This window comes from Lepidochelys kempii, chromosome 1 (genome assembly GCF_965140265.1).
Source record: "Lepidochelys kempii isolate rLepKem1 chromosome 1, rLepKem1.hap2, whole genome shotgun sequence".
Taxonomy (NCBI): Eukaryota; Metazoa; Chordata; order Testudines; family Cheloniidae; genus Lepidochelys; species Lepidochelys kempii.
In genome coordinates this window covers 39,482,495-39,496,578 of record NC_133256.1, presented here as the reverse complement: position 1 = coordinate 39,496,578, position 14,084 = coordinate 39,482,495, and the positions used below count along the sequence as shown (strand labels likewise).

Below are 14,084 nucleotides of genomic sequence, written 5' to 3'. Positions count from 1 at the left end.
TGCCACATTCTTACTCAAAGCAGGAGGGCATCCACCATGGCACGCTACCGGGCTAAATGGAAATGTTTCACCGCTTGGTCTTACTGCCATCACCACCATCTTGGTGAGATTTCCATTCCCATCATCCTCAATTACCTACTGAAGCTCAAGACGGTGAGCCTCACCATCCGCTCCCTCTGGGCCATCTGGCAGCACTGAGTGCTTCCTCCCTTCAGTGGATGGCGCCTCAGTATTTATCCACCCTACCACCATCTGTTTGGTCCATGGGATCTTAATCTAGTCCTATCTGCTCTCATAAAGCCTTCTTTCAAACTGCTGGCAACGTGTTCCCTCTCTCATCTCTCTATGAAGGTAATCTTCTTGGTTATCATTACCTTTGCTTGATGAGTCAGTGAACTGGCAGCCATGATGGCTGACACCCCGCCCCATACTGTGTTTCAGGGTACATCTACACTCCAGTGCTGCATCGGCGCAGCTGCAGTGTGTCTGGTAAAGATGCGCTATGCCAACAGGGGAGTTCTCTCCCATTGGCATAAATACTCCACCTCAGTGAGAAGCGTAAGCTGTGTCAGTGGGAGAGTGTCTCCCGCTGACATAGCGCTGGTGTGGACAGCGCGAAACTTGTGTTGCTCAGGGAGGGGAGCTTTTTCCCACCCCTGAGCAATATAAGTTAGATGACTTAACCAGTAATATAGAACTGCCCTCAGAAGGACACAGTCCCCATGCGACTGCACCCTAACTTCCTCCCAAAGGTGGTGGTGGAGTTCCACTTCAATCAGTCCATTCACCTCCCTGTCCTCTGTCCGAAGCCATATGCCTCCCATGCAGATGCTACCCTTCACTCCCTCAATATCTGACGTGCCTTAGCCTTTTATCTCCAGAGGACCCATCACCGAAGCTGTTTGTACTAATTGCAGACCAGTCCAAGGGCCAAGCTGTCTCTTCCCAGTGAATTGTGAAATGGGTCTTCGGGTGCATCCAGACGTGCTACACACACTCCAACGTATGGCCACTGGATACAAGTACAGCACACTCTATGCAAGCACAAGTTACCACTTTGGCGTACCGAGCAGCCATTTCCTGGCAGGACATCTGTCAAGCAGCGACATGGCAATTCGTTCACATATTCACCCTCTGCTATGCCAGTTGTCCCCAAACTCTGGGGTTCATCCCCCTAAGGGGCACAAAGGAACATTCATGGGGGCTGCAGCAGGGCCCAGGCCAGCCCCCATGGTAGGTGGGGAGGGAGCGCCACCCCATCCCGCTCTGGCCCCAGCTCTGCCTTGGCCCCAGCCACAGCCCTGCGCCACATCCCACCCCCGGCCTGAGCCCGGGTCTCTGCTCCTGGCCCCAGCCTCGGCCCCCTTACCCCTTTCTGCATCCCATGGCCCCGCTCCCGGCCCCACCTCCCAGGATGGAGGGCATGTACAGAGGTAAGGAAGGGCATGTCCCTGAAAAGTTTGGGGACCACTGTGCTATGCCATCGCTGAAGGAGCGGCTGCGAACATGCAGTTCTACAGCCTGCATTTCCATCTCCATGTTGATTACTACTTGCTACTCACCCACATTGGAATACATAAAAATAATACTCTGAATAAATGTAAGATATATAATTGCTATCACTGGAGGGTCTTTGAGATATGTGGTCCCTATTCCAATACCCGCTCTCCATCCCCTTTGCTGCGAGCTGGAATACTTGGTGTTAAGAGGGTCACTGAAGAGGCATTGCTGGGAGAACGAGGACTCTTGATGCACGTGCAGATCAATGGACACTGCTATGAAAACCTAGCTCCAGAACATGGCACGCATGTGCACCCATGATTGGAATAAAGATAGGGACCACACATCTGGGAGAACCTGTAGTTATAGATAAGTAATCTCCTCCTCTTATTGGTTGGGAACCATTAGAACATGTTGATTTGCAACTAAATGTAACCTTTATTAAAAAAAAAAAAAAAAAAAATTGTGAACCAGGAGGATACAATATATCTCTGCCGGGGTGGGCAAACGTTTTGGCCTGAGGGCCGCATTGGGTTTCGGAAATTTGTATGGAGGGCCAGTTAGGGGAGACTGTGCCTCCGCAAACAGCCAGGCGTAGCCCGGCCCTTACCCCCCCGCCCCCATACCCTCTCCTGCTTCTCGCCCCCTGCTCCCTGTCCCCTGACTGCTCCTGGAACCCCCATCCCTGACTGCCCCCTGCCGCCCCATCCAACTCCTCTTCTCATTCCTAACTGCCCCCCCAGGACCTCTGCCTCATCCAACCACCCCTTCTCCCTGACCGCCCTCGGAACCCCTGCCCCTGACTGTCCCCCGCTGTCCCATCCAACCCGCCCTTCCTGATTGCCCCCCTGCCCCCCGCGGGACCCCTGCCCCATCCAACCACTGCTTCTCCCTATCCCCGGAATCCCTGCCCCTGACCGCCCCCCGCCACCCCCTCCTTCCTGGCTGCCCCCACCGGACCCCTGCCCCCATTCAACCTGACCGCTCCGCCCCCTATCCACACCCCCGCCTCCTGACCACCACCCTAACCCCCGAATTCCCCTGTCCTCGATCCACCTCCTTGCCCCCTTACCGCCCTGCCTGGAGCACCGGTGGCTGGCAGCGCTACAGCTGTGCTGTCCAGCTGGAGCCAGCCATGGCACCGTGCAGCACCGAGCACCGGGTCAGGCCGGGCTCTGCAGCTGCGCTGCCCCAGGAGCTCACAGCCCCGCTGCCCAGAGCATTGTGCTGGCGGTGCAGTGAGCTGAGGCTGCGGGGGAGGGGAAACGGCAGGGGAGGGGCCAGGAGCTAGCCTCCCAGGCCAGGAGCTTAGGGACTGGCCAGGAGGGTCCCAGGGGCCAGATATGGCCCACAGGCCATAGTTTTTGCCCACCTCTGATCTATACACATTATTTAAGCAATTATATAGCTTACATTTATTCAGAATCTTAATTTTTATATTGTTTTTGATTATAAGAGTGGTGAATGATGCATTTCTTTTTGGCTAGATGATTGAATCATAGGACTGGAAGGGACCTCAAGAGGTCATATTGTCCAGTCCCCTGCACTCATGGCAGAATTAAGTATTATCTATTCTAGACTATCCCTGACAGGTGTTTGTCTAACCTGCTCTTAAAAATCGACAACCATGGCGATTCCACAACCTCCATGGGCAATTTATTCCAGACTCAGTGCTTAACCACGCTGACAGGAAGTTTTTCCTAATGTCCAACCTAAACTGCCCTTGCTCAGTTTAAGCTCATTGCTTGTCCTATCCTCAGAGGTGAAGGAGAACAATTTTTCTCTCTCCTCCTTGTAACTATCTTTTATGTACTTGGTGTGACGGGTTGGATCACAGAAACCCCCTTTGGGACTGCCACCTGATGTGCTGAGACTACCTCTGAGCCTGTTTTCCTGACAGCTTGGGACTTCAGTGTCCTGCCTGGCTGTGCCAGACACGTTAGCCTGCTACAAACACAGACCCAGGTCTGAACCATGTCCCCCAGAAGCTGCAGGCTTAACTGAGAACAGCTTAAGAAGTGTTCCTGTCTCCAGCACTCAGATACCCAGCTGCCAGTGGGGTCCAAACCCCAAATAAATCAGTTTTACCCTGTATAAAGCATATACAGGGTAAACTCCTAAATTGTTTGCCCCCTATAACACTGATAGAGAGGTATGCACAGCTCTTCCCCCTACCCCCCCCCCCCCCCCCGGTATTAATACATACTGTGGGTTAATTAATAAGTAAAAAAGTGATTTTATTAAATTTAAAAAATAGGATTTAAGTGGTTTCAAGTAATAACAGACACAACAAAGCAAATTACCAAGAAAAATAAAATAAAACAAACAAGTCTAAGCCTAATACAGTAAGAAAGTGATTACAGATGAAATCTCACCTTCAGAGATGTTCCAATAAGCTTCTTTTACAGACTAGCCTCCTTCTAGTCTGGCTCTAGCAATCACTCACACCCATGTAGTTCCTGTCCTTTGTTTCAGTTTCTTTCAGGTGTCCTTTGGGGGTGGAGAAGCTACCTCTTCAGCCAGCTGAAGACAAAATGAAGGGGTTTCCCCAGGGGCTTAAATAGACTTTCTCTTGTGGGTGGAAACCCCTTCTCCTCTCCTATGCAGAATCCACCTGCAAGATGGAGTTCTGGAGTCACATGGACAAGTCACATGTCCATGCATGACTCAAATTTTTTACAGGCCGACACCACATTCCCAGGAAAGTTCAATTGTGGATTGATGTCTCTTAAACTTCATTGTTCGCTTAAGTGTTTCTTGATTGGGCACTTACTGAAAATAGTCTTTTCTCAAGAAGCTGACCAACTGCTTCCCTGAGCTACTTAAAATCAAACAAGTACATAGCCAATATTCATAACTTTGAATACAAAAATAATACATGCATACAAATAGGATGAATATATCCAGTAGATTATAACCTTTGCAGAGATGTGTTACATAGCATATCTAGCGTAAAACACATTCCAGTTATGTCATATTTATACTCATAAGCATATTTCTATAAAGCATTATGGGGTACAACGTCACACTTGAATCCTCTTCTCTGCTCTCCTTCCCCCCCCCTCAATAAAAAGAAGCAAATGGAACAAATTCAGGGAGCAATTGGAGCTGCACTCCTGTAGCATGTCTGGTGAAGATGTGCTATGCTGACAGAAGAGTGCTCTCCCGTCTGTATAATTACTCCACCTCTGCAAGAGAGAGGTAGAAGCTATGTCAGCAGGAGAGCCTGCCGACATAGCGCCGATATGGATAGCGCTTGGGTTGACGTAATTTATGTCATACAGGGGTGTGTCTTTTTCACACCCCTGAGCAACATAAGTTACATCGACCTAAGAGGTAGAGTAGGCCAGTCCTCAGTATTAGAGTCTTCAGTTCTGAAGAACTGCAGGAATTCCTTTATGGCCACCTTGAACTGTGCATGGGAAATGTAAAAGACACAAGGTGGGTGAGGTAATATCTTTTATTGGACCAACTTCTATTGGTGAGAGAGACAAGCTTTTGAGCTTACACAGAGCTCTTCTTCAGGTAAGAAGAATGAGCTCAAAAGCTTGTTTCTCGCTAACAGAAGGTGTTCGGTCCCAACCTTGTCTCTAATTCATGGGACCAACACAGCTATGACAACACTGCATACATGGGAAATCTTTCTTTTAAAAGGTGGTGTTGAAGGATAGATGTAAGGATACTTAAAATAGGGTTTTATAACAAAATTGATATTGTTTCCTGTTTTTTGTCAAAGAGTGAGAGGTAAGTTTGGTTTCCTACCTATTTTTTCCTGATACTTTTTCCATTTTATCAACATAACTCTTGTACGTTAAGTAAGCAAGGACTGTGAAAGTCTGAAAATGAGTTACTATTTTTGTAAAATGCACTCATTTAATTGTTTTCTTTTTCTTATAGATAAGTCTACCATTTAATACAGCATTTGGTGCAGACACAGAGGGTTCCCAGTGGATTGTGGGTTACCTCTTAGAAAAAGTAATCAGTAACCTGGCAGTATGGAGTTCTGAGCAGGACCTTGCAAATGACACTGTTCAGTTGCTAGTAACATTAGTGGAAAGGAGAGAGAGGTAAACTGCAGGCATATGCAAGTCAAATTTTTCTTTTGCATCTCTTAAAATTATATTGGGCCAAAAATAAAGTGAATATAAAGTATATTACCTGTTAAGAGTATTTGTACTGTTCTAAATGTTTTCCACAGCTAAGAGCACTTAAAGTGAGAAAGCATTCAAAATTGTTCAAGCCCTAGAATAAAATGCAAGGTATTTTATTAAAAATATGTACATACTTGCACATAAACTATATAATTTGCAGTTTTTCTCCTTTTATGACATAACCACCTTGTTCTAGACTACATAGACTCAAGACCTGATTCTCCACTCTTACACCAGTTTTATGCTTCTGTAACTCCAGTGAAGTGTCACCAAACAGAACTGGTATAATGTAGAGGAGAATCAGCCTGTCGGTGCTTGTCAGCCCAGTTATGTGAGCCCCCCAAGTTTATATTGTACTGAAATGTGCTCTCCTTCCCCGTGCCTCTCAACTACCAGGTGTTTAGGAAGAATTAACTCTGCCTTTCCCCCCACCCTCCCAATCCCATAATGAGGATTTCTACACTGCTATTTACTTTTGCAGAATTAGCTGTTTAGGGTTGAAAAAATCAAATGCCAACATAGTTATGTTGTAAAAGAATATTAAAATGGTGTAATTTTAAACATCTAAAAGCATGTAGAATTTGGAGAAAGTGATACATTTCAAAGCCTTGCTTGGAGCTAGAAGCTGTAAAGCAGCAAATTCTTGAAAGTTTTATCCTTTTGTAGACTGACACGAAGTCGTTTTTTGTGTGTAATACATATGTATTGTGTTAAAAGAACATTATTACTGTTGCTAAGTCACGCACGCACGTTTTAAAATGCCAGAATTAAAGTTGCACATGCAACCTTAATCCACCCCCTTTGTGCATATGCATTATGTTAATATTGCATTATTTAATTACATGATTTTTTTCACACAGAATCCTTGCCTCATTCAGTGCACAAAATGGACAGTGCTCTCTTAACAAGCAACTATTCAGTATTTTGTTTTCTGCTTGATGTTCGATGTGTGGCCCTATGCCTTATTACTACACACTGTTCAAACTCTGCTCTGAAGACAGAATTATTAACTTCCTCACTGGCTTTTCTGTGGTGCTCATCATTATAGTATCTGAAGTGCTTCACAAATATTAGTGAATTTATTTTTACAATACCTCTCTAAAATTAAGGGGTATTATTCCCATTTTATAGATGGGGACTTGAGGCACAGAGAGAGTAAGGTAAAAAGTATATACTAAATTTGAGGTGCCTAGGCCTTGATTTTTTAGAATACTCAGCATTACATAGCACTTCATAATTATTACATAATCATTACATAGCACTTCAAAGCAGAGCTCCCCTTGCCTTCAGTTACAGCTGCGAGTGCTCAGTGCTTCTGCAAATCAGACACCAGGGTTTCAAAGTCAGGCATGAGAAACACACAATGAGTGAGTGATTGTAAAAGGCTTGGTTGAAGTGACTTGCCCAATATTACATAGGAACTCTGGCAAGGAAGGAGTAGAATCCAGTTCTTCACAGCAGCATTCATCTGCCTTAACCATGAGACCATCCTTTTTCGCAGTAGGAAAAGCATTCAAGTGCCAAAGTCAGTTGTGAACTCCTTAGTGTTAGGTAGGAGCTGACACTGTTCAGTGCTCTCTACAGGGTTCCCATAACCTTGCCTCTCTCATTTCTGCTCCCAGCCCTCAGTGGCGGTACCTCAGAGGAAGCTTGATAATGGTGTGAGCTTTTTAGTTAAGGCTGGCAGGGGATTGAGTCCTGTCTGGGAGTCAGGTCTGGAATCCAGGATTAAAGCATGTGATCTCAGCCTAGAGGAGAATTTTAAGGAGATCACAACCACCCACCATTTCTTTGACTACATGGGGCGGTGTTCCTGAGTTCCAGAATTTGTTTTCTTCTGTGTAAAATGGGATCACGGTATTGAAAGTTGAGAACCGTTGGATTAAGGCATAGGTACTACAGAGCCATGTTGGAGTCCTAGCTCCTGGAATCACATAATGAGGTCAGAATCTCCACTTTGATCCCCCCCCCACCCCAAAAAAAAAAAAAAATTTGGGGAGGACCAGCCACTGGGTTTGGTGCACTCTGGGTAGACTGGGAAGGAAGAGAGCCCATGTTTTGATGCTTATAGCCTGTTGGGGGTTTGGGAGATCCTACAGCTCCCCCCTTCCTTCTCACTCCTCCCTCTCCCTCACTTTTTTGTGTGTTGAACAAAAAGACCATGAAAGCTCAAGTTTAACAGATGTGTGAGGTGAGAGAGAAGATAAAAGCAAAGGGAGGATGAATGATGGAGTGGAAAGGAGAATATAGTGAATATGGGATCTGTAATGCATCAAGGGGGAAGGGAATGAATAAATGAAGGGATAGATTAAATGACAGAGGCAAAGGAATGGGAGTGGGAGAAGCTGCATTGATAGGTTTGAAATTTGAGCTTAGGCAGGCATTTGTTCCCTACATAGGGGGCAAAAATAGATGGAACATAGTTACCTATACAGAGGGGTCTCTCTGCTTCTACCCCATCATAAGTTGGCTGAGGTGGTAACAGTGAGTCCTGTTCTGAGGTGGATGCAGACAGAGCCCTCCCTTGCTCTGGAGAGGGCCCAGTTCACATGAAGGCAGGGAAGGGTGACCCAGAAATGAGGAAGGCCCCAGTTTATGCAAAGAGGAGCAGGGCAACCAGCCTAGCAAAATTTATTCTTTGCTTTTATGTTGGTGGCCCGTGCCACTGCTGGCCAAATCAGAGAGCGCACCACAGTACAGGAGGGGCCCCATGTGAGGGAGTGGCAAGGGCCCTGGTTTGTCTTAATCTGGTCCTGCTAGAAATGCCTCCTTGAGCAAGGACAATCTCTGTGTGGTAGAGTATAGTTGGGTTCAGACTCTTAAAGGGACTGGACTACTCTTGTGACCAGAAGAGACAGAAATTTGTTTCCCAGACACCAGCTGAGGAGCTCTGGAGATACACAAGAGATGCCCTGTTTGTTATTGTTTTGATCTGTACAGATTTCCAAACTGCAAGAAGGTACAGTGGCTAAAGACGATGCTGGTTTGTGTTCTTCTGGTTAAACAGAACTCTGTGATATAACAGATTTTCTTTTCCTTAATCTGAATCTCCTGTAAATTCTCTAAAACTTCAGAGTCTCTAGGCTCAGAGTTATAACAACAAAACTCAAAATAAACTGCTTGAGCTCAATACATGCAAGGTGTCAAATAAAGGGTAGTATGGGACTTTACAAAGTACTTTCCCATTTTTTTCTCTCATAAATTAAATGATTTATAAATTAAATGTTACAGACATCTAGAAATGAGGCATAAATAAGATGAATGTCAAAAGGAATAGAGACTAGGTATAAATCCTAAGTTAAATGAATAAAAAAATGTTAACAAAATTTCAAGTAAGAGTACTTGGTAGAAGCAGTCAGATTGTATGTGTTTCCACAGGATTTTCTATGAGTAAGCAGTTTTTTTACTTTTATTTTTATTTTATTTTTTAGGGCAAATTTAGTAATTCAGTGTGAGAATTGGTGGAATTTAGCTAAGCAGTTTGCAAGGCGAAGCCCACCTCTTCACTTTTTGTCCAGTTCTGTGCAGAGAACACTAATGAAAGCTCTAGTTTTAGGAGGTTTTGCTCATATGGACACAGATACAAAACAGCAATACTGGACAGAGGTAAGACATTTTAAATTTCCGTCACCTTCATTTCAGCAAGCAATGAAACTGAATTCAAAGTTAGCTTTTGAATTCAACACTACTGTTGCACACTCAACATCTTTAGAGACTTTTTTAATATTAGAGTTTCATTGTGATTCTATGACTGTCTTGAAAAACTAAACTCTCAAAAATTAGATCAGCTTAGCTATCAACAGTATCATGCAGATTGAACATAGGTTGGAAGACTAAACAATGTTTCTCTAAACAAAAGCTCACTGTTGTAAATACCAGAGCCAATACAATAATAATTACCTGGCAAGGATTTGTAAATTTCTTAATGTCCTAAATAAATAGTTTAAAAAAAATTAATGATAGATAGCAGTATGTTGTGTGGTACCACAAAGATCATTATTAAGACTGATCTTATTTAACAGCTTTATTAATTAGCTAGAGTAGAAAAGAAGCGTTCAGATGATACAAAATTTGGAGGAGATTCAAATACCAGAGAGGACAGAAAAAGGCACAGTAGAGAGGAATTTAAACAGCATAAGTGGGCAGAAAATAAGTTGGCAAGAGATAATGCTAAAACAGACCCCTAACGGAGATAGTACGTGGCAAGATTAAGTTAAAATTCACTTAATGGGTCTGATTAATCACTGTGTTACCCCAGTTTTTTGCCAGTTTTAATTCCATTGAAATCAATGGAATTGCACCAGTGTAAAACTAGAGTAACAGTGGTGAATTATCCCAGTGCTTTGGAGGTGGGGAGAGAGGGAAGAGTTGTGTGCCATAAATACTTGAATTTTTAATGAATTGATAGAAAACTGTAAGTACTGCATGTATTAAACTGGAAGAATACATTTATCAGAAATGGCTGTTTAATTTTTGATTCTGTAGGTTCTTCAGCCACTTCAACAGCGATTTTTGAATGTGATAAACCAAGAAAACTTTCAACAGATCTGTCAAGAGGAGGAGGTGAAACAAGAAATCACTGCCACACTAGAAGCACTTTGTGGCATTGCTGAGGCTACCCAAATAGATAATGTAGCAATCCTCTTTAACTTTCTGATGGACTTCCTTACCAATTGCATTGGATTAATGGAGGTGTACAAAAACACACCAGAGACTGTTAACCTCATAATAGAAGTTTTTGTTGAAGTTGCACATAAACAAATATGCTATCTCGGAGAGGTAAACGCAACCAAAAAGAGTGTGTGTGTGTCCCTGCATGCATGCACATGCAAAATAAGATTTTATTCTCTAAATCAAGTAAACCATAATGATTTTAGATGCTGAATAGGAAGAAACATTGTAGAGCTTAAATGAATGCCTGTTAAAGGAGTGAACGTATTTAAAACGTAGACATCAAAAAGTTAATTGATCTTTTAAAATAATACATCTGCTAACTTATTTTGTATATAATCCATTAAAGAGCATAATTCACTGAAACTGATATGTTGTTAAAAGGAAATAGACCTCTTTAAAGGAAAACAGATTTGATAAAACAAGCAAATCCATTTACAGGTTTCTGCTATAGTAAAACCCAAGCATACTGACTGGAGACTGGAAAAAGAGAGAGCATCCCACAGTTCTGCCTCTTATATCATTCAGAAAAATTTTGGATGTACTAAATAATCTTTCCTTGTCTATAAGTGAGAGTTCATATATTGTCTCTGAAAAGGTAACCCAAAAGTACAGCTAGACTATGCATACACTAACAAATATATACCTATCATTCATCATTAGTCCAGCTCTACCAGCTCAGGGTGTTTTTACCATGTTTAACTTTCTGTGAAGGTTTGTCTAGGGAAACTTGTCACTGGTTTAACTTCTGGTGCAAACTCGTAATGTGGAGACACTGCATTGGTACTAAACAGGGCTTCCCTGGTGTGATTTACCCCAGTAAGTTACCAGGTAAGTTGCATCAGTGCAGTGTACCTACGTTAGGACTTTGCACTGGTACAGTTCTACCTATGCAAATTTCCCTAATCCAGACAAAATCCTAGCTACCACCTTTGGATTCCATAATGGTGGATTAAAGCTACAAAATGTGCTAGTGTGAACAAGACCCTAGAGATTCTGAATCTGCAATTCTGTACTCTTTTGTGAGTTTGGCAAGAAATGTCAGCCTGTCCAAAATCATTTTATATACAGACTCCTGATTTACAATTTTCTTTTTAAGTCTGGAGGAACCTGCCAAAAGTATGGTTGTATTACTAAAGTATTGTAGTAACTGGTGCATGAGTAAATGGGCAAGACAGTTACGTTATCTAAGGAATATCTATTTCCTTAACACTTTTATGTGTAGCTATTACACTAAATAGTAACATAATAAAAATGAAATCAAAATCACTGGTGTATTGTCAGCCAAGCAGCACCAAAAGCAGCTCTAAAAAGTCAATATTAAATATGCTAGTATATATAGTATATAACACATTTAACTTCCTGTTTTGTGTCTTTGTTGCAGTCCAAAGCCATGAATTTGTATGAAGCCTGCCTGACTCTACTTCAAGTATATTCCAAGAATAATTTAGGTCGGCAGCGAATAGATGTTACAGCAGAAGAGGACCAATACCAGGATCTTCTTCTTATTATGGAGCTTCTTACTAATCTTCTGTCAAAAGAATTTATAGATTTCAGTGATACAGGTATGAAGGAATTGGAGATGAAAAGCTTCAAGTATTGGTGAACTACTCTGGGTGGTTTTGAGCAAAAATTATGGGCTGCAAAATAAGATAATTTTCTTTTGAGGAATTATCTTACATTGATTTTTTTTTAATTAGCAAAAATATTGTGGAGAAAGAATTAATTATCCAAGTAATGTGAGAATAGAGAGTCTAGTTTCCACATTCTGAGATAATATTTAATATTCCGACTCTGGAAGCTGAGGGAAGCATGCATATAATTCATAGGCCATTGTTCTTGTTGCATTGCTATTGTATACTGAACAACTTGAAATCTGAACTAGAACAAGCCACTAATCTGGAAATAAAGCAATGGTAGTTATCAAAAACAAGGTCAATGAAGTCAAAATTAGGATATAGTTTAAAACAGATACATTTCAGTGTGTGATAGAAGGGCTTGATTCTGTAAGCTTTATCACTCCAGTGGCACTTCATGAGGACGTGTAGATGCTCAACAGTTTGCAGAACAGGCACTGTGTTCATGCTTTGTGTGTATAAAAAGATCTTCTACACTTTCCACAGTATGCATCCGATGAAGTGAGCTGTAGCTCACGAAAGCTTATGCTCAAAGAAATTGGTTAGTCTCTAAGGTGCCACAAATACTCCTTTTCTTTTTACTGTGTTATTGTTTAGTTAAGTTTTCTCTTGTATATCCCAGTCTTTTTTTTTCTTTGTGATCTCTGCTATTTAAAATTGAATCAGTTGGAAACCTGATACGTCAGGTGTAATATAACTATATTGAACAGTTTTTTAGATAAGCTAAAAAATGTAAACCCAATGTTCAAGCTGTACCAAGTCCTAGAAAGTTCTGTGCAGAAGGACAGAACGAAAGGAAATCATATCTATCTATCTATCCAGGTATTTATATTAATGCCCATCACTAGCTCTTAGTGCCTTCCAAGATATAACCAACTGAAGTGCGCACACATAATTATTTACAGTCTCAAATGCATGGAATTCTGGCCCCCTATTTTTAATCTGTAAATAATAGACAAAGATTTTACTGTTAGACCTAGATCTGTAGTCAGTATATCTTAATCTAAGATCAGAATACAGGCTGGGTTTTTGAGTCAGGGTTATGAGGAATTGAATGTCTGCATTAAGGTTGGTTATGTGGAAGAATCTGAAAGGGAATTTGTCATGAAACTAAGGAGTCGGAATACATTTTGGTATTATGATCAGGTGGTAAGACATGAGTTAAGGTTTGTATGGATGTTAATATCACCAGTTAAATGAATATTCTTGCTTTTTAGTGTTCCAGTTGATAGGAAATGCAATTGTGAAGCCTTACTTTGAAATAAACAAAGTTTTCTGTGTTTTAACATACTCCTAAATGCTAAGGCATACTCATAGTATTTGATATTTCCTGTTCTTATAGGATCTTTTGGAGTACTGTATTGTGATGCCTAGAAACAATGGGCCTAAGCATAAGATGAAGCTGCAGCCTTAACTCTCACAACTCCTATTTTAAGATAGTGTGTGTGCTGTCCTTTTTAAAAAAGAAATCTGGCCTCTTGCATAAAAATGTGACACTTCAGTATGTCTGATCTCTCCTTTTACGTTTAATATGTTAACAGTAAAGGTTTACATGTTTTCTATAGATGAAGTATTTAGAGGACATGAGCCAGGACAAGCTGCAAATAGATCTGTGTCAGCAGCAGATGTAGTCTTATATGGGGTTAATCTAGTTCTGCCATTGATGTCACAGGATCTACTGAAAGTAAGTATATTTTAAGATCTATGTATATATGCATGCACACATAATAAATGTGGAAACTTCTTATAAAGGTATATAACTTTTTAAATGGTTTCTAAACTTTGAAGTTGTTAGAGCGGTTTATGTAGCCTGGCGGTTAAATACAATGAATTTTCTAGGGTTTATTTTACTGTATATGCAAAGAATTTTTCTCTGGCCCCTGAGAGCCTAAGAGAGAGATACATGAAGACCTAGACAAAGTTTGTCGTTTTTTAAAAAGTCAGTCTTGCCACAAGTCATCTTATTTTGCATTGAGTTGAGATTTTATCATAGAATTCAAAAAAGGATGAGTTGTCACTTTGGATGGGCTATCACCAGCAGGAGAGTGAATTTGTGTGGGGGGGTGGAGGGTGAGAAAACCTGGATTTGTGCTGGAAATGGCCCAACCTGATGATCACTTTAGAT

At 41.9% G+C, this 14,084-nt stretch overlaps 1 protein-coding gene across 6 annotated transcripts in view; it reads left to right on the top strand.

The window, feature by feature from the left end:
* XPO4 (exportin 4) overlaps positions 1-14,084 on the top strand; it is a 126,870-nt gene that overhangs the window by 99,316 nt on the left and 13,470 nt on the right. For all 6 annotated transcript variants that reach the window (XM_073339801.1, XM_073339810.1, XM_073339775.1 and 3 more), the window contains 5 exons: positions 5,398-5,567; positions 9,083-9,257; positions 10,137-10,430; positions 11,707-11,887; positions 13,525-13,643. In XM_073339801.1, coding sequence (XP_073195902.1) covers positions 5,398-5,567; positions 9,083-9,257; positions 10,137-10,430; positions 11,707-11,887; positions 13,525-13,643 — 939 coding nt within the window. The remainder of the gene's footprint in view (positions 1-5,397; positions 5,568-9,082; positions 9,258-10,136; positions 10,431-11,706; positions 11,888-13,524; positions 13,644-14,084) is intronic.